General features: G+C 66.1%; 1 protein-coding gene across 6 annotated transcripts; it reads right to left on the bottom strand.

The window, feature by feature from the left end:
- Positions 1–1,180: 1,180 nt before the first annotated feature.
- PDLIM7 (PDZ and LIM domain 7) lies at positions 1,181–17,848 on the bottom strand. 6 transcript variants are annotated; one of them, XM_074603736.1, is made up of 22 exons: positions 17,750–17,848; positions 16,350–16,456; positions 12,679–12,830; positions 12,342–12,372; positions 10,656–10,672; positions 9,885–10,039; positions 9,495–9,531; positions 8,778–8,816; positions 8,495–8,649; positions 8,116–8,152; positions 7,244–7,282; positions 6,961–7,115; positions 6,548–6,584; positions 5,777–5,815; positions 5,494–5,648; positions 5,088–5,124; positions 3,947–4,005; positions 3,573–3,807; positions 3,315–3,495; positions 3,017–3,137; positions 2,434–2,549; positions 1,181–2,158 (listed from the first exon to the last, which is right to left on the bottom strand). In XM_074603736.1, the coding sequence occupies exons 2-22, from the start codon at positions 16,452–16,454 to the stop codon at positions 2,072–2,074; spliced, it is 1,989 nt and encodes a 662-aa protein (XP_074459837.1). In that variant the 5' UTR covers positions 16,455–16,456; positions 17,750–17,848; the 3' UTR covers positions 1,181–2,071. The 6 variants fall into 6 exon arrangements, with proteins under 6 accessions (XP_074459837.1, XP_074459838.1, XP_074459839.1 ...); XM_074603737.1 differs by lacking the exons at positions 7,244–7,282; positions 8,116–8,152; positions 8,495–8,649; XM_074603738.1 differs by lacking the exons at positions 5,088–5,124; positions 5,494–5,648; positions 5,777–5,815; ... (1 more) ...; positions 6,961–7,115; positions 7,244–7,282.
- Positions 17,849–17,950: the final 102 nt, after the last annotated feature.

The following is a 17,950-nucleotide window of genomic DNA, read 5'->3' as shown; positions in this document are numbered from 1 at the left end:
CTTGCCCCTGGCCCTGCTCCAAAGCCGGGTACCCCGGGGCTGAGCTGGCACAACCTGTTCTCAGGCTGCGCTACCCCATCAGGCTCCGTCCCGCACGGCTGCCTCCCCCTGCCCCTTCCCCGCCCTCCGCTCACGGGATGCCGTCCCGGCTGAGCCAGGGCTGGCTCGGTGGCTGCTCACGTGGGGCCACGGTCACCTCACCTTCCCCTGCACTTCCCCTGACCTTGGCTGTGCAGCTGGGACGCACGCTTGGGCACTTACCACATCCCTGCTCATTCTGGCCCTGCCAGGCAGGCGCCGGCTGTTTCTGTCCCTTTTCGCAGCCGTCTCCTGCTGCTCCTCTGCGTGACCGTCCCGTCGCCCGCATGCGCCCCAGCCTGAGCACCCAGCCTGCCTCCATCGCTCCCACTTTCCCCTCCCCATCTTTGATGTGGCTTCGCGCTCCTGCAGCTGGCACCGGGGAGACGTGGCCCCGGGGGGATGTGGCACCGCAGCCACAGGCCAGCTCTGGGTGATGCCGGGAGGCGTTTGGCTCCCTGCAGCCAGCTCCTGCCCCCGGCAGAACCTTCCAGTAGATTAGCAAGACAATTTTCCTTACAATTGCTCATCGCAGTAAGAGCTGCAATTATTAATGACCATTCCAGCTGCCAGAGCGGGAGGAGCGGCTCTTCCCCACACCCACTGCCCCCGAGCCCGTTCCAGCCGGAGGTGCCGGCATGGCCTCGCACCCGTCCTTCGGGACAGCAGCTGCATCGCATGAGCGAACGCTTGGCTGCTCTACGCCGGAGCGCGCCCAGAGCCGGTGCACGTGGCCCACGCGTGCCCCATGACTTCTCATCCCCTGCACAGGACTCGGGGCCAGGGCACAGCAGGGACCAGGGGACACCGCCGGGTAAGCGGGGACTCCCTTGCAGGGCTGGACATCTGCCCCATCTCCCCTTGCTGCAGCTTTGTCCCCTGGATTAATTAGCGGTCCTGCCTGCTACTAAGAGAGAGGGATGACCCAGGTGACATGAGGGGTCCAGCCTGGGCTGACAAAGGCAGAGGAGGAGAAATCTGAGGCCAAGATTTCCCCCAGAAAGCTGGAGGGAGCTGAGTCAGGTCCCAGGGGGGCCGGTTCTGACCTTCCCAGCCAGCCACACCTCTCTCGGCAAAACCACAAGCCCCAAGACAACCGGCATTTGTGAAGAAGTGTTTATTAAAGGCACTAAAAGCACCGTGGCTACATCAGCAGCAGCCCAACTGGAGAGTGTGGGTTTGGGAGAGGCATTTACCGGCCTGGGACAGCAGTGGCAGGCGCTCTTTGGTAGGAAGCTGTTCCCAAGCCTTGTGGGAGCCCGCGGGCCGGCCGGCCACCAGCACACACTGCTAGCCCGCGGCTGGGGTGGGCTTGGCACGCTGCCCTGCTTCCCAGCATGGCCAGGCTGGGGGTGCTGCCGCACACCAGCCCCAGGAGCTCAGCAGGCCAGTGGGGTGGGGGGACACGAGGTACAGACCCTCCCTGGCACGCAGCCGGGGTAGGAAGCCACCGCAGCCGTTTGCAGGGTGGCCAGGGGGTTGCCATGGGCAGGACCCTGGCAGGGGAGCGGGGCCGGGTCTCCAGCCCTATGCACTAAGCACACAGCGAGGAAGGTGGGGGAGAGCGTGGCAGGGGGCTGGGGAGCTGGTCCTCACCCGCTCAGGGATGTGCCAGGAGCATCCCTGCCCCGGCACTGAGCTGCCAGGCAGCCGGGCCCCAGCCGAACGATGGAGTCTGCTGTGCTAGACCCACCCTGACTCCAGGCTCGGCCATGGCCACCATGCTGTGTGGCTCAGGGGCAGGAGATCCATGCAGCGTCTCCTTCCTGGGGCTCCTGGGGCCAGCCGGGGGACACTGAAGAAGCCACCCGACTATAAGGGGCTCTGGGCCCAGCGTCACCTCCGGCTGGAGCTGGGCCAGGAGCTGCCAGGAAAGAGGCAGGAGCAAGGGGAAGGGGTGAGGGCCCAGCCTGGCTCCCTGGGGGCAGCAGGGGAGGGGGAGAGGAGCATGCAGGGCCAGGGGCACGCGTGGGCACAGCTGAACTCCCGCCCCTCACACGTGGGAGAAAGCGTGGCTCTTGCAGAGCGGCTTGTCCTTCTTGGAGTAGAACGTCTTCCCTTCCAGGTTGGTCTGGCAGATCTGGGGAGAAGAACACAGGGGCTCAGGTCAGGAGGGCTGAGCCAGCCCCCGGGTCCCCCCCGCCGGCCATGACCCAGGGCTCAGCACCAGCATCGCACAGGTGCCAGGGAGCAGCAGGCTCAGAGCAGGGGCCCAAGCCACCAGCGCAGAGCCAAGTGGGGAAAAACCTCGTGGCAGCAGGGACCCCACGCTGCTGGTGCGCCCCACGCAGGGCACGACTGCCAGGGAGAGCCACGGTCCCCACCAGCAGCCGGGGAGGAAGGCGCATGGCTCACCGCACAGACGAAGCAAGTGTCGTGCCAGCTGAACCCCAGCGCCTCCAGGAACCGGTCCCCAGCGTCAATCTTGAAGTCGCAGCCGCGGCACTTGGTGCCAAACATCTTCTCGTAGTCTGCGAGGAGAGGCAGAGCCCAGGTCAGTGTTTCCCTGGACCGCAGCCCCTCGTCCCAGGGGAGCAGGGCTGCAGCACAGCTGTGATCCCACAGGCACAGCCTGGGGAGAATCTGCTTCCAGCGCCCGGGGGACGATGCCCGAGACAGCCAGGCGAGATGCCTGTGCATGCGGGGTGGCCCCGGCCGCCACCGGGTGGCAGGGAGGAGGCAAACCTCATCTCCCAGGATGCAGCACTCGCCTTTGATGTACATCCTCCGTCATCGCCATGGCAACGTGGGAGTGATGGCACTACCCAGCAGCCTCGGAGGACCGGGATGGAGGGCTCAGGGGCCACAGGAGCAGGGTCCCTGCCTTCTCCATGGCGTGGGGAGAGCCCCACTGCACAGGGCGGCTCACCCCCCACCCCCTCGGCCAGGTGCTGAGCCCCAGCAGTGCCTGGGGCCATGTGGGGTCCTCGGGTCCTACCTCTCTCGCAGTAGGGCTGTCCCTCCTCCATGTAGAAGGCACGGTTGCGGATGGGAGTTTTGCAGGCAGCACAGGTGAAGCACTGCACGTGCCAGGTCATCTTCAGCGCGTGCATGACCTCCTGGAGGGGAATGGCTGTCAGCCAGGTGCAGGACCACCCTGCGCCGCGGGGGACCCCCTCCCAGGGCAGAAAGGGACAAGGGATCCCTGGGGATGGGATCAAGATGGGAAGGAACAGAGCTGGGGACCCACAGGTGAGCAGGGACAGGAGGTGTGGGGCAGGCTGAGGGACACTCACCCCAGTGATCTTCTTCTTGCACTTGGCGCAGCTGGGCGCGTAGCGCGTGTCGTAGCACTTGGGGCAGAAGATGGAGCCTTTCTCCTCAAAGAAGCCACCCTCATCCAGCACCTTCCTGCACTGGCAGCAGGTGAACTCCTCGGGGTGGTAATAATGTCCCAGCGCCACCAGGTAGCGTCCCCTGCAGCAGGACAGAGCCACGTCAGCCATGCTGTGGCCCAGGACGGTGGCATGGCGGCCGTGGTGGCCAGGGCTCACCTGATGACCTTGTTGCACTTGTAGCAGAGGGGCGTACGGCCGGGCCCCTCGGGGGCCTGCTGCGCCGCCTGCACGATGGAGCTGCGGTTCTGCATGGGGGTCGGCGTGGCCGGCTGGCTGTGCTTGCTCACCACCGTGCTCGTCTTGTCTGGGGCGTAGCGCTCAGCGAACGAGGGGTCCACAGCCCAGGGCGGGCGGCTGGCAGGGCCGGGGGTGGCAGCAGGGGTCCTGGCGGCTGCGCGCACATACAAGTCTCCAGGATGGTGCTCCTCATCCCTTGGCAGCCCCCTCCCAGCACCCACAGCTGGGCAAGTAGCATCCCCCCGGCACCCTCGCCCCACTTCCCCCGAGACCAGAAGAAATATTTTGCTCACCCAGTCCTGGCTCCGTCTTCATCGCTGCTCCTGGGGACGGGTCCAGCACGGAGACCTGGCTACAGAACAAGCAGTTAATCCAGGCTGCCCTGCTCGCCCCCTCTGCCCGGCGGGCTTGTGTGTGCAGGCAGGGCCCCCCCACCCCAACGAGCAGGCAGGAGCCAGCCAAGCCCCCGTGCCCAGCCACCAGCTGGTTTGGTGACAGGGGACCAGCCAAGCACCTTCAGCCCTGCAGAGACACAGCACTCCAGGGTCTCTGGCAGATATCATGGTGGTCTGGGGAGCGGTGGGAGGAAGCGCAGGCCTGCCAGGGCCCCGCTGCCAGCTCTGGGCTGACCAGGGACCCCAGGATCATGCAGACCCCGGCTGCCCACTCGCACACCATGGTTGCCCCCAGCCTCATTGGGGTGCAGAGGGGCTTGGACCCGACCCTGTGCAGGAAGCCCCCAGGTCCAGCTCTGGCAGAGCTGGGGACAGGCAGGGCTCTGCCATCCCTCCGGCTAGGCAGGGCCAGGCTGGTCCTGGGGCGGGGGCAAGGCTTGTGCTGCCCCCACAGGCTGCCAGCACTGGGCTTGGGAGCAGGCAGGGCAAGCCAGGGCCAGAGAGACGCAGCCCACCTGAGAGGGGACAGGGACAGAGGGAGAGCCGGCGGCTCTGCGCCTCTGCAGGGTGAAGGCGAGAAGCAGATGGCTACAAATACAGGAGCGTTTACTTGCGTCAGAGCAAACCGGGAAGAGCTGGGACGCAGCGGTCACAGTGCCGGGGCAGGAGGCATCAGGGAGAGGCAATGGGAAAAGGAGCTGTGCGTAACCCTGATGGACTGCCTGGGGCAAGGCATGGCCCCCGCTCTCGACTCCCTTCCTTGGCTCCACACAGGGCCAGGCACCCACGGAGAAGACAGCGGCACTGTCCCAGCTCTGCCTGGCCACCCCGCAGCCCCACGCCAGGCTCATGGGACATCGCGCCCCAGGTGCAGATGCTGCCCAAACATCAAACACCCACAGCCAGGTTTTCCCAGTGCCACCAGCCTCCCCCCACACTGTGTCCGGGAGACCATGGCATCCCCTGCTCAGTGCCAGCAGCACCCGGAGGCCTGCAGCCCCATGGCTCCTGCTGCCGCCCTGGCACACGCTCCCCTTACCTGGGCTTTTTAACAAACACATCATCATGATCCTCCACTGAGCGCAGCAGGAGAGAAAGGAGGAGACAAAGTCAGTCTGCAGCAACCAAAGCCCAGGGACAGCGGGAAAGGAAGGGAAGGGCAAGGAAGAACAAAACGACCTCTCCTCCTGCCGCCCACCTACCCCCAACGCACAGCCCTGCCCGGCCACGGGGCAAAGCACGGCCCCAGCCCAGCAGCTCCACCACGAGCCCACGCACAGCCACGGGTAAACCCCACCACCTCAACCTGCACAGAGGGGCCACAGAGGGCCAAAATCAAGCCCCTGGTGCAACATCACCCCACAGCCTCCACCGCGTTCTGGGTACACTGGCAAAGTCCAGCAACCCCCGTCAGACGGGCAGCACCGGGACCTGCAGGAACTTACTGCCGTCCGTGCCCGTCAGACGGGCCAGTTTGCGGAAGGAGCGGGACTGGGAGGTCCCGGTGCGGGGCTGCCAGTCCTCAGCATCCTCTATGAGACGCAACTTCCCGGGGTCACACGCAGGGGTGCTGGGGGGCTCCTGTGGCTGCGGGGGCTGCCTGCGAGTGACACAGGGCAGGCACTCAGCCCGCAGCACACATGGACCCTGCCCGCACCATGGCACAGGGCAGCGCTCCCAAAGGCGCCCTCACGCATGCCAACCCCCTTGCCAGACCCCAGCACTCACCATTGCTGCCCCGTGCCCCAGCTGGACCCACGGGCATCCCTGTGGCATTGGAAAAACGGCGGCACAACAGTCAGTGTTTGATTCACGACTCAGTCCATCCCTCTCACACGCAACCCCCGGCCCTACAGAGGCATGGCTCCACAAAGATACCGGCAGCATTCACTCCAAACCAGCCTTGCAGCCACCCCGCAGCCCCACAGGACATCGTGCCCCAGATCCAGGCACTGCCCAGCGCCTCCCAGCACCCCAGCAAGGTGTTTGTTGCCAGTGCCACCAGCCGGCTGTCAGGCAGGCTGTCCCCAACCGGACAGTGATCCCAACAACCCACACTGGACAATTGTCCACTGTGTCATGTTGGTTCAGCTCGGCCTCACCTGCTCGGTGCCAGCAGTGCCCACTGGGTCCTGCCCGGCACGGAGACAACCCACTGGAAAGACACCACAGGTTGGGGACGGCCTGCCTGGCAGGCACGTGCCCGGGCAGGACCCTCACGAGGTGATGGTCAGAGCAGTGGCTGAGTGCTGGTGGTGCCCGTCACGGGGCGAGCAAACGGCCGGCTCTGCCAACAGCTCGGCTCTGAGGAGAGGGAGAGGACAGAGAAGGAACGGGCAGATGGAGAAGGAGGAGAGGAGAGAAGAAAGAGCAACAGGACAAAGAGCTTTCCCAGAGTCACCCCAAGCAGTGAGCGCGAGGGTGAACCAGCCGGGTGGGCTTAGCCCCAGGTGGGCACCCCATGGCTCCTGCTGCCGCCCTGGCACACGCTCCCCTTACCTGGGCTTTTTAACAAGCTCATCCTCACGATCCTCCACTGAGCGCAGCAGGAGAGAAAGGAGGAGACAGGGTGAGTCTGCAGCAAACGAGGCCCAGGGACAGCGGGAAGGGGAGGGAAAGGAAGGAAAACCGACCTCCCGTCCCACAGAACTCCCATCCCAATGCCCCAGCCACACAGCCCTGCCCGGCCACGGGGCAAAGCACGGCCCCAGCCCAGCAGCACCTGCATGGCCCCATCCCACGCACAGCCCCGGGCAGCTCCCACCAGCTCAACCTGCACAGAGGGGCCACAGAGGGCCAAAATCAAGCCCCTGGTGCAACATCACCCCACAGCCTCCACCGCGTTCTGGGTACACTGGCAAAGTCCAGCAACCCCCGTCAGACGGGCAGCACCGGGACCTGCGGGAACTTACTGCCGTCCGTGCCCGTCAGACGGGCCAGTTTGCGGAAGGAGCGGGACTGGGAGGTCCCGGTGCGGGGCTGCCAGCCCTCAGCATCCTCTATCAGACGCAACTTCCCGGGGTCACACGCAGGGGTGCTGGGGGGCTCCTGTGGCTGCGGGGGCTGCCTGCGAGTGACACAGGGCAGGCGCTCAGCCTGCAGCACACATGGACCCTGCCCGCACCATGGCACAGGGCAGCGCTCCCAAAGGCGCCCTCACGCATGCCAACCCCTTTGCCAGACCCCAGCACTCACCATTGCTGCCCCGTGCCCCAGCTGGACCCACGGGCATCCCTGTGGCATTGGAAAAACGGCGGCACAACAGTCAGTGTTTGATTCATGGCTCAGCGCATCCCTCACGTTTGCACCCTCAGACCCACAGAGGCATGAGCCCCATGAAGGTGCCCGCAGCATTCACTCCAAACCAGCCTTGCAGACGCTCCGCAGCCCCATGGGAGATCACACCCCAGGTCCAGGTGCTGCCCAGTGCCTCCCAACACCCCCAGCAAGGTGTTGCCAGTGCCACCAGCCACCCCTACCCACTGTGTCTGGGTCACCTCGGTGCAGCTTGGCCTCCCCAGCTCGGTGCCAGTGGTACCCAGGGCGTCCTGCCTGGCACAGGGACAACCCACTGTAAAGACACCACAGTTGGGGACAATCTGCCTGGCAGGCGTGTGCCCGGGTAGGACCCTCACGAGGTGACGATCAGAGCAGTGGCTGAGTGCTGGTGGTGCCCACTGCAGGGCGAGCACAGGGCCGGCTCTGCCAACAGCTCAGTTATGGGGAGCGGACACAGGAGAAGGAGAGAAGAAACAGCAACAGGGCAAAAAGCCTCCCCGCAGTGACTGCAAGCAGCAAGCCCGAGGGTGAATCAGCCAAAGGATCTCACCCAGCTCTGCCCAGCCACCCCGCACACCTAGGGCAGGCTCACAGGCTCTTGCACCCAAGGCCCGGGCACTGCCCAACACCTCCCAACACACCAAGCACAGTGTACCAGTGCCACCAGCCTCCTCCATTCCCCATTTGCCCAAGAGGCGCAGCTCGGCATCCCCAGCTCAGTGCCCAGAGGCATGCCCGGGATGCAGCCCCGTGGCTCCTGCTGCCGCCCTGGGACCCTCGCCCCTTACCTGGGCGTTTTAACAAGCTCATCCTCATGATCCTCCACTGAGCGCAGCAGGACAGAAAGGAGGAAACAGGGTCAGTCTGCAGCAATCAAGGCCCAGGAACAGCGGGAAAGGAAGGAAAACCGACCTCTCCTCCCACCATCCTCCTGCGCAACACACAGCCCTGCCCGGCCACGGGGCAGAGCACGGCCCCAGCCCAGCGGCTCCACCATCATCCCACGCACAGCCCCGGGTAAAACCCCCCAGCTCAGCCTCCCCCGAGGGGACAGAGGAGCCAAAACTAAAGCTCCGCTGCCATGATACATCCCAGCCTTTATCTGGTTCCAGTTGCTCCAGCAAAGCCGGGCACGCCCAGGCAGCACCGGGACCTGCGGGAACTTACTGCCGTCCGTGCCCGTCAGACGGGCCAGTTTGCGGAAGGAGCGGGACTGGGAGGTCCCGGTGCGGGGCTGCCAGCCCTCAGCATCCTCTATCAGACGCAACTTCCCGGGGTCACACGCAGGGGTGCTGGGGGGCTCCTGCGGCTGCGGGGGCTGCCTGCGAGTGACACAGGGCAGGCGCTCAGCCTGCAGCACACATGGACCCTGCCCGCACCATGGCACAGGGCAGCGCTCCCAAAGGCGCCCTCACACACGTGGACCCCCTCTCCAGACCCCAGCACTCACCATTGCTGCCCCGTGCCCCAGCTGGACTCACGGGCATCCCTGTGGCATCGAAAAAAACGGCGGCACAACAGTCAATGTCTGATCCGTGGGTCATTGCATCCCTGCTGTGTGCATCCCCAGCCCCACGGAGCAGCCTGCAACACTCACCCAGTTCTGCCCGGCTGCCCTGCAGCCCCACGCAGGCTCACGGGACATCGTGCCCAAGGTCCAGGCGCTGCCCAGCACCTCCTCACACCCCCAGCAAGGTGCTGCCAGTGCTACCAGCCTCCTCCAGATCCCACTGGCTCAAGAAGTGACAGCGCAGCTCAGGCTCCCCAGCTTGTGTCAGCAGTGCCCAGCGGGTCCTGCCCGGTACAGGGACACCCCAGCTGGGGACAACCTGCCTGGCAGGCGCGTGCCCGGGCAGGACCCTCCCGGTGGTGACAGTCAGAGCAGTGGCTGAGCGCTGGTGGTGCCCATCGCAGGGCGAGCACAGGGCGGGCTCTGCGGCTCCGCCAACAGCTCGGCTACGGGGAGAGGACAGAGGGGGAACGGGAGGACGGAGGAGAAGGCAAGGGAAAAAGAAGTCAGAGCAACAGGGCAAAGTGCTTTCCCAGAGTCACCGCAAGCAGTGAGTGCGAGGCCGAACCAGCCGGGTGGGCTGAGCTCCAGGTTGGCCAAGCCCAGGGTGGGCACCCCTGTGGCTCCTGCTGCCGCCCTGGGACCCTCGCCCCTTACCTGGGCGTTTTAACAAGCTCATCCTCATGATCCTCCACTGAGCGCAGCAGGACAGAAAGGAGGAAACAGGGTCAGTCTGCAGCAACCAAGGCCCAGGGACAGCGGGAATGGGAGGGAAAGGAAGGAAAACCGACCTCCCGTCCCACCATCCTCCTGCGCAACACACAGCCCTGCCCGGCCACGGGGCAGAGCACGGCCCCAGCCCAGCGGCTCCACCATCATCCCACGCACAGCCCCGGGTAAAACCCCCCAGCTCAGCCTCCCCCGAGGGGACAGACGGGGCCAAAACCAAAGCTCCACTGCCACGACACATCCCAGCCTTTATCTGGTTCCAGTTGCTCCAGCAAAGCTGGGCACCCCCAGGCAGCACCGGGACCTGCGGGAACTTACTGCTGTCTGTGCCCGTCAGACGGGCCAGTTTGAGGAAGGAGCGGGACTGGGTGTTGGTGGCACGGGGTTGCCAGTCCTCAGCGTCCTCTATCAGCCGCAACTTCTCAGGGTCAAACACAGGGGTGGTGGGGGTCTCCAGCAGCTTCGGGGGCTGCCTGCGAGTGACAGCAGCGCCTGTCAAATCTGACAGATCCCCGCTGCATCACCTCCCTGGGGCTGCCCCACAGCTCCTCTGGCACAGAACCGCGGCACATCAGTACATGAGACACCACACATTGCCTTCCTCCCCACAAGCTCTACTCCTCCTCCACATAGGAAGGGCCCATTAAGGACTGACTCAGGACTGACTGTCGATCCTTGGCAGTTTGAGACTGGCCCCAAGGGCTAGGAAGGAAAAGGGCACAGCAAGAATAAGCCAAGGTCAAAAAATCACTGGCAGGGGAGATACAAGAGAGTCCAGTGAAGAACTGCGGTGCCAACGGCGGTGCCAACCACCTGCCTGACCCTGGGCAGCCTGGCAGCCCTTACCCAGCCAAACCGTATCTTGGGGAGAAGGGAAAGGACCACACGCAAGGACACTCCAGGGCCCCGGCAGAGACAGGCAGCCCTCGCCTTTCAGGGTCAGGACAGTCTATTGCCAGGAACCACCCACCCACGCGGGCAGAGCAGCGTGTGCCACCTGTCCCCAGGCCAACCCTGCCCCGGAGAGGGGGACACTAGCAGGGAAGAGGCATGCAGGGAGGACAGAGAGCAGGCAAAAGGCTTACTGACTTGTCAAGGCTCAGCACCTGTAGGGGAGAGGGAAAGAGAAAGGGAGGAGAGAAAGAAAGAAAAAGGAAAGTGAAATTAGACCCGCAGCACCCAAGAAGCTTCCAGAGCTCACCTATGGCCTGCACCAGTCCCCCAACTCCCCAGGATGACCCATGCCCAGCTCGCCCAGGGCTGGGAGCACACTGGGCCGCAGCAGCAGACACCAAGAGACCAGAACCATGCCTCCCTCAGCCCCCCAAACCAGTCCTGGGTGCCCAGGGCAGCCAGGGCCACATCCTCTCCCCGTCCATGGCTTAATGTCGAGGTGCCATGGCAGGTAGCTCTTGGCAGGAGGGGCAGGGACCGGCAGCAGCCGGGCGGGCAACCTGCAGGGACAGAAGCTCCTTTCCTGTGAGCAGGGCGAGGACGGTGCTGCGCAGGGCTCAAGTCTTCCCTTTGCCCAGCCCATCCCAGCAGCCAGGGGACTGGCAGGACGACCCCAGGCAGGAGCTGGCTGGTAGCCACAATGCAGCCATTGCTTCCCTGCTGCCACAGATGCCAGCAAGTGTCCTGCTACGACCGCTGTGCCATGCCCTGCAGGACTCCCCACAAGCTGGTACATCCCCGGGCGAGGGACCAGCACGCATGTGGGGACACTCCTGCTGTGCCAGGTACCCCAGCCATCGGGGGATCCCAGCACAGGCACCGTCGCCCGCTCCCACCCATGGTGCCTGGCATGCAAGGCGCAGCAGGGCCGGGCAGCGGGCTCCCCCCGATCTTCGGGGAGCAGGACAGACAGCAACATACCCATTGTGCTGGGGGGTAGAGGTGGGCGCCAGGGGCGCGTACGTCACGGGTTTCGTCACCAGCCCGGGCCGTGGGTTCGGAGGCGAGCCGGCCCCGAAGGGCCGAGCTGTTTTGTTGAGGGCGGTGCTGGGAGCGAAGTTATATTTCAGGGGTTCAGAGCAGGGGAGTGAGTCCTGAGCGAGACAAAACACACAGACACGGGCTCACACGTCAAGCGGCATGCAAGGGGCAGCCCCGGGCCAGGCAGCGCAGCAGGCAGCCAGGTAGGAAAGCCGGACACAACGTGCACCTTGGGCACTGGGCTCTGCCAGGCTGGCACCTCTCTCCGCAGGGCACCCAGCCCAGCAACAGCAGGCCATGAGCCCTGCACGAGGGTTGTTGGAGGATTAGTAAGTGCCCTGGACGCTCACTGCTGCCCGTGGCAAGGCGGTGCATGCACACACGCCGATCACAACCGTCCCGCGGCACAAAGCTGAACACATGCAGGTGGCTTCCGTCCAGGAGACACCGGTCACCAGCCCCAGCCCTGCCTCCCCACGCCAGGGCACTCCCCAGCACTAGCAAACACGGGGCCCCAAGGCTGTGCTGCGGTTGCCCAGCCTCCTCCCCTGCGTTGGCCTCTCCGCACCCCTGCCCACACCTGGCACCGCAGGGGCACAGACAGGTGGCAGCCGGGGCACAGGTGCCTGCTGGGCAGACCCTGCTCCCTCCGATCCCCTGTAGTGCCGGGGGCCAGACCTGCTCCTCCAGCGAGGAGTCTTCCAGCCCTCCAAGCACACCCCAGTCCCCCAGAAGCCCGTGGGCCCCAGGAACAAAGTCCCTTTGTCCATCTGTGCTCAGAGATTCCCCTCCCCTGAGAAGAGGGTGAGCTGCGGCTGCAGCGCCAGGAGCGACACGTACCTTCTGCGGCTTCCCCAGGTGGTTCTGGGCTCTGCAAGAAAGGAGACAACCGGGCAGGTGCTAGAACCAGCCCAGCCACCACCGGAACGCTCGTACCCCAGGGATGCAACGCCCGCCCAAGAGGAGCCACGGATGGCTGGCACTGCCCTGTGGCTTGCAGGTGAGGGCTGGCAGACGGGCTAAGCCTCATCCAGCTAAGTAGAGCCCTCGGAGCTAGCCAGGGGCTGCCAGGCTCCGACAAAGGAGTGGTGACGCCAGGAGACGGCACTGGGCAGAGGGCCCTGGCTCTGCTCCGGCCACACCAGGACCCCAGGTTTGCAGGAGCCGCCAACCCTACCTGCTCAGGGTGAGGCAGAGCCTGTCCCCGCAGGCGCGGATCCTGTTCTGGGCCTCGATGTGCGTCATGGAGCTGGTGCTCTCCCCGTCGATGTACAGCACCCAGTCGCCCACTCCCACGCCGGCCTGGGCCGCCTTCCCGCCCGGCGTCAGCTGCAGGACAGAGAGAGTCAGGGAGAGCCGGGCCGGCCGAGGGGTGACGCGGCAGCAGAGGGACACCATCATCCCTCCGAGGGCAGGGGTCTGCCGGGGCCCAGGCTCCCTCATGCAAGGCCCAGCCCGGCACAGGACACCATACGGATCTGACCCAGGGGGAGGCAGGGACTCCGGGATCACCCCCTGTTTCCCAGCATATTCACCCAGAGCAGCCTCTTCGCCTCCGCAGCAGTGGAGGGCTCAGCACTACCCCGGGGCACTGCCAGCCCCTGCCCTCTAGCACGGCCGGGGTCCATGCCAGCACCCTGGCGCCCGTCCCCATGACACCAAACAGCGGAGGCGGCGATGGCTCAGCCTCGTCAGGAGGCCTGGCTGCCCCTCGGAGCCATCCCCGCGGTGGGAAGGGAGCGCGGTGAGTCAGGGCCCGTCGGGCAGCCCACGTCTGGCTGTGAACCACAGGCATGTCCAGCCCTTCGCCTGGGACGCGGGGAGGGGACAGGAGAGGCACCCCCGGGCACTCCCCGCCAGCCACCCACGCTCCCGTCCAGTTCCCCTCCCGGTGCCGGCAGGCACAGACGTTACCTCATCCCTGCAGGGGAGCGGGAGCCCCCCCGGGGGCAGGGAGACTCCTGCCCCCACCCACGCTGCTCCCCCAGCCCTCACCCTGCCGGGGCAGCCGGGAGCATGGCCGCGGTGCTGGGGATTCACCTTGTCCCCAGCGCGGCTCTACGGCACGGCTCTACGTCAGGTCTGTGCCGGGAAGCAGAGGCTGCCCTCCCCTCCCGCCAGGGATGCACAGCCAACGGCGAGCAGGGCCCCGAGCGCTGCACACAGCTCCCAGGCACTGACAGACAGACAGACAGACGTAGGCAGTCTACAGCCATTCCTGCTCCTCCAGCACGGAAGAACTCGAGGCGCTTGGACCCAGACCAAGTATTTCCTCAAGTCCTGTTCGACATGAACATAAAAGGAGCGAGCCAGATTCCCAGCGCCGTCAGAGGGCTGAAAAATCCCTGCCGCGGAGCCCCGGCCCCTCCTTGCCCGCGCACAGGACCCAGCTCGCCCCAGAGCCACGCTCCCCTTCCCCGCGCCAGCACCAGCCCTCCACAGGAGGCCAAACCCCACACCCGGGCTGGACGCAATCCGGCTCCGCCTGCATCCCACTGCCATCCCCGGTGGCACATGGGCACCCCTCCGGTGACCCCACACTGCCCAGCGCCCGCTCCTCCTGCCCGGCACGGGAGGGTGCCCTGGGTGGCAAGTGGCGCTGGCCGGCTCCTGGCCACACTGCTACAAGCCCTGGCTTGCTGCCCTGGAGGTCTGGGGAAGGCGCAGGGCGGCTGCGTGGGTTTGGAGGCAGGAGTGGGAGCTGGGAGAGGTTTTCACACGGCTGCCCAGGAAGGGGAGAGCACAGCAAGCTGCGTCACGCAGCCGCACCCAGCCCGGCCAGCACCGCCATGCTCCCCTTCTCCCTCCGCGCCAGCACACCAGGAAACCCCTTCGGCAGGTGCCAGCTCAGCCGGGAGCCGTGGCAGTGCCAGCTCTCCCGCTTCCCACCCGGCCCTGCTAACCAGGGCTTCCTTCCTCCCTTCTCTGCCCAGGCAGTCCTTTGTTCCCCGTGCCTCCATCACCGCACCCAGCAAGGTGCCCGCTGGCCGCCCCGTTCCAGGGCTTCGGCACCCAGAACGCTCTCAGCCAGCATGGAGGGGAGTCAGGCACCCACACAAGGGCCCAAGCAGCATCCCCCAGCAGCACCGAGGGTCTCTCCTCTTCCCCAGCTACCAGACGCTGGGACGTGCCACACAGCATCCAGCCCCCCAGACACCATCCCTTACCCTGGCTCCACTGCAGGCAGCTCAGGACCAGAGTCTCACAGCTTGCCTAGCCAAGGTGCCAGGACCCCCGCAAGAGCCCCCTGCCACGAGAGGACCAGGGTAGCATCTCTTTTGCGTGACCATCGAGCAGAAGCAGCTTTCCAGCTCGCCCAGTAACATCACAACGATGGACGCAGCCAAGAGCCAAAGCATGTGCCGGTGCTGCTCTCACCCTGTGCTCCCCGGCTGCAGAGAGCAGGACCCCATGGCAGCCCCCAAAGCCGGGGCAGGACACACCTCCTTCCAGCCCGCTCCAGCAGCCCCAGGCCTGGCAGGACAGCCTGCTCGTCCTTGCTCAAGGGAAGCGGTGGCCAAGGACAGCAGCACGCTCCAGGCAGGAGCATTTAGGGCTGGGGATGCCTCTGGGGTGCAGAGCAGCACAGGGTCAACCCCCACCATCAGACAAGGGCCTGCTGCTCCACCACACAGCCCAGCCTGGCCAGAGACCCCCCCCCCCCAAAGCTGGCTATGTCCCCAGGAATGTCCTCACTGCCCCTGCCTGCCCTGCCCAGGACAGCAGTGTGTCCCAAGCCCTGAGGGCAGCGCTGGCCTGCTCGAACAGCAGAGCCATTGCTTCGCGAGGCCCCTGCCCTGGGCCCTGGGAGGCTCCTCCATCCGACCAGACCCTTTGTTAAGCGCTGGCTCGCAGCCAAGAGAAACATTTTTTAGAGAATAAACTCGCTGAAGCCGTCTCTGCGTGCTCGGCAGAGATCGGCAGGCCCCAGGGCAGTGGCGCTGGCGACTCCAGCCTCGCACTGTGCCCTCAGGGTCCATGCTCTGTGCTGGGATGCCGTGGAGACCCGTGCCCTCCGGGGCAGGCGCGTGGTGCCAGGCTCGTGCCGGGGGCAGGTCCCCACACAGCACTCGGTGCCACGAGCAAAGCTGTCCTTTGAGAAGCAGCCTCCGTGCCAGCCGCTGAGCGTCAGCGGCACAGGCAATGCAGTCACATTCCAAGGCTTATAAGGCAATTGTGTGGCCGGAGCTGTGGCCAGCACCCATCCGGAGGCCATCTGCGGACAGGGACCCACACATGCCCAGGGCCAGACCTGGCCTGGGCAAGCATCACACTGTGAGCAGCTTGCACAACGGCTCTCGCTCATGCTGGAGAAACAGGCTGGTTTTGCAGAGGGAGCCAAATCCCAATGCAGTATGGGCAGCAGCACAGGTTTCCTCCCCTCCCTGCCTGCTCCAGGGGCCAGCTCAGGTGCGGAGCTGGGAATCACCCAGCAGGAGGGAGAGCAAGAGGGCACCAGCCAGGTCCCGGGATGCTGAGCCCGGTGTTACAATGTGGACTGAGCCTCATAGCTCAGAGACGGTGAGAGCGGCTCCCCTCCCCTCCCCCTGCGGTGGGCACGGTCCGGAAGGGGCCTCCCCTGCCCCCCCCAGCAGCCAGAATGACTCCGCAGAAGCTGCGCAACATTTCACATCCCTGCTGCGGTCCTCTGCCCGGAACACCCCCATGCCGGACTGCAGCTGATAAGGTTCCAAGGAGGCTACGTGGAGCCAGGCAGGGCAGGATGCGGGGGCCCCAGCTCGTCCGCATCCCCCATATGGCTGTGCTTCAGCCACCTGGATGCAGCCACCACGGCTCCCACCCAGAGGCAGAGGAAGGATGGGAGTTGCTGGTCTTGGCTTCTCTTACCCTGGAGATGGAGAGGGGCATGCTGAAATCCTTCCCTCCCTGCAGCCTGAAGCCCCAGGGCGCCGGCCCATTCAGCATCACCTTGTAGGACTCCATGTCGCCCATCTCTGCAAGGGAAGAGGGTGTGATCCTGGTGTTAGGGAACACGGAAACAACGCAGGGAGAGCAGGCGAGGAGGGGGCCCGGCGCCTGGCAGGATGGGGCAGGAGGAGACAGGTCACACTTCCAGCGGTAACTCCACCCTGACCATCCTACACTGTGGTTAGAGACGCACCCCAAATCTATCAGCATCCCCTCCTGCAGTGCCAGAGCCGAGGGGCCCAGGCTAATGCTGACTAGTGTCAGGGAGCCAGGTACAGCCCCCTGCCACCCACAGCTGAGCGCCCGCAGGCTCCACTCCCTCTCCCAAACCCAGGACATGCTCTCCCTTACAGCACCCCAGAAACTCACACTGATGAAAGCTGAGAGCGTTTCAGACAGCAGAGAAGCGGCAGCAGGTAGGGAAGGATGGGAACCAGAAGCGTTTTTGCCAGGTGAATTATCAGCAGCATCCCAGGAGCTGCCTGACGCCACCGGAGGCGCCTGGCAGAGCAGCCAGGCTGGCACTCCGGCAGCCGGCCGAGCAGATGCTACCTGGGAGCCAGCCCATCTCCGCACGCAGGGCCGGGGCTTCGGCGGGGAGGGAATCCCGGCGCTCCCCTGCCTGCCAGGGCTGCGCTGACAGCTGTCAGCCGGCCAAGGCTCCGGGCAGACGGGCCAGCCTCAGCCTCCCGGCCACCTGGAAGGTGCCACCAGGCCCTTGCGACGCCCCCCCGCCGTGACCTTCCTCCTGACGCTGCCGGGCGGGGGACGGGGCCAGCTCCGGGGGCCCGGGGCTCTCCCCAGCCCTGGCAAGGGACGGCGGGCTCCCGGCTGGGAGGCAGCGGAGGCTGCAGGGCTGGGGGCCAGCGTGCCCCCGCTCTCCCCGGCCCGGTGCGGGCTATATAAGGCGTGTAAGACGACACCAGCCCCGCTCCCCGCTCGGGAGGGCCGGGGGAAGGCTGCGTGTCAGGCATTCCCGGCACCCGGCAGCCGCGCAAGCCCCAGCGAGGCGCCGGGACCGGGGCGGGCAGGCAGCCCCCCGCGGGGCTGGGGGTCCCCGGTAGCCCCAGGCTGCAGAGCCTTCCAGCTCCTAAAGGAGCAGGCCCCGGGCTGCCTGCCCCACGGGAACCCCCAGGCCCCGCTCCCCTTCCCACCCCACCCTACACAGCTCCCTTCCCCGGGCTCGGCGACCCCGGCCCTGCCCCTCCCCGACCAACCGCCTTCCCTCAGACCCAGGCCCCAGCCCTACCCCCCACCACCAGCCCATGCCGCCAGCAGAGGACAGAGACCCCCGGCCCCGCCCTCCCGCACTCACTCACCCGCGGCCGGCCGGGCCCCCGGCGGAGCGGGGCCGAGCGGGCGGCGCCGCAGCTGGGAACGGAACGGTGCCGGCGGATGCGGGACTCGAACGCGGGCACCGCCCCCGCCCGGCCCGGCCGCGCCTTATATAGGATGGAGGGAGGGCGGAGCCGACACGCGATCCGGCCAATCACCGCGTGCGTCTGCTTGGCGGGGCGGGC

Source organism: Larus michahellis, chromosome 11 (assembly GCF_964199755.1).
Source record: "Larus michahellis chromosome 11, bLarMic1.1, whole genome shotgun sequence".
Lineage (NCBI taxonomy): Eukaryota > Metazoa > Chordata > Aves > Charadriiformes > Laridae > Larus > Larus michahellis.
Note: the sequence above shows the minus strand (reverse complement) of the source record. Positions and strands in the feature narration are given on the sequence as shown.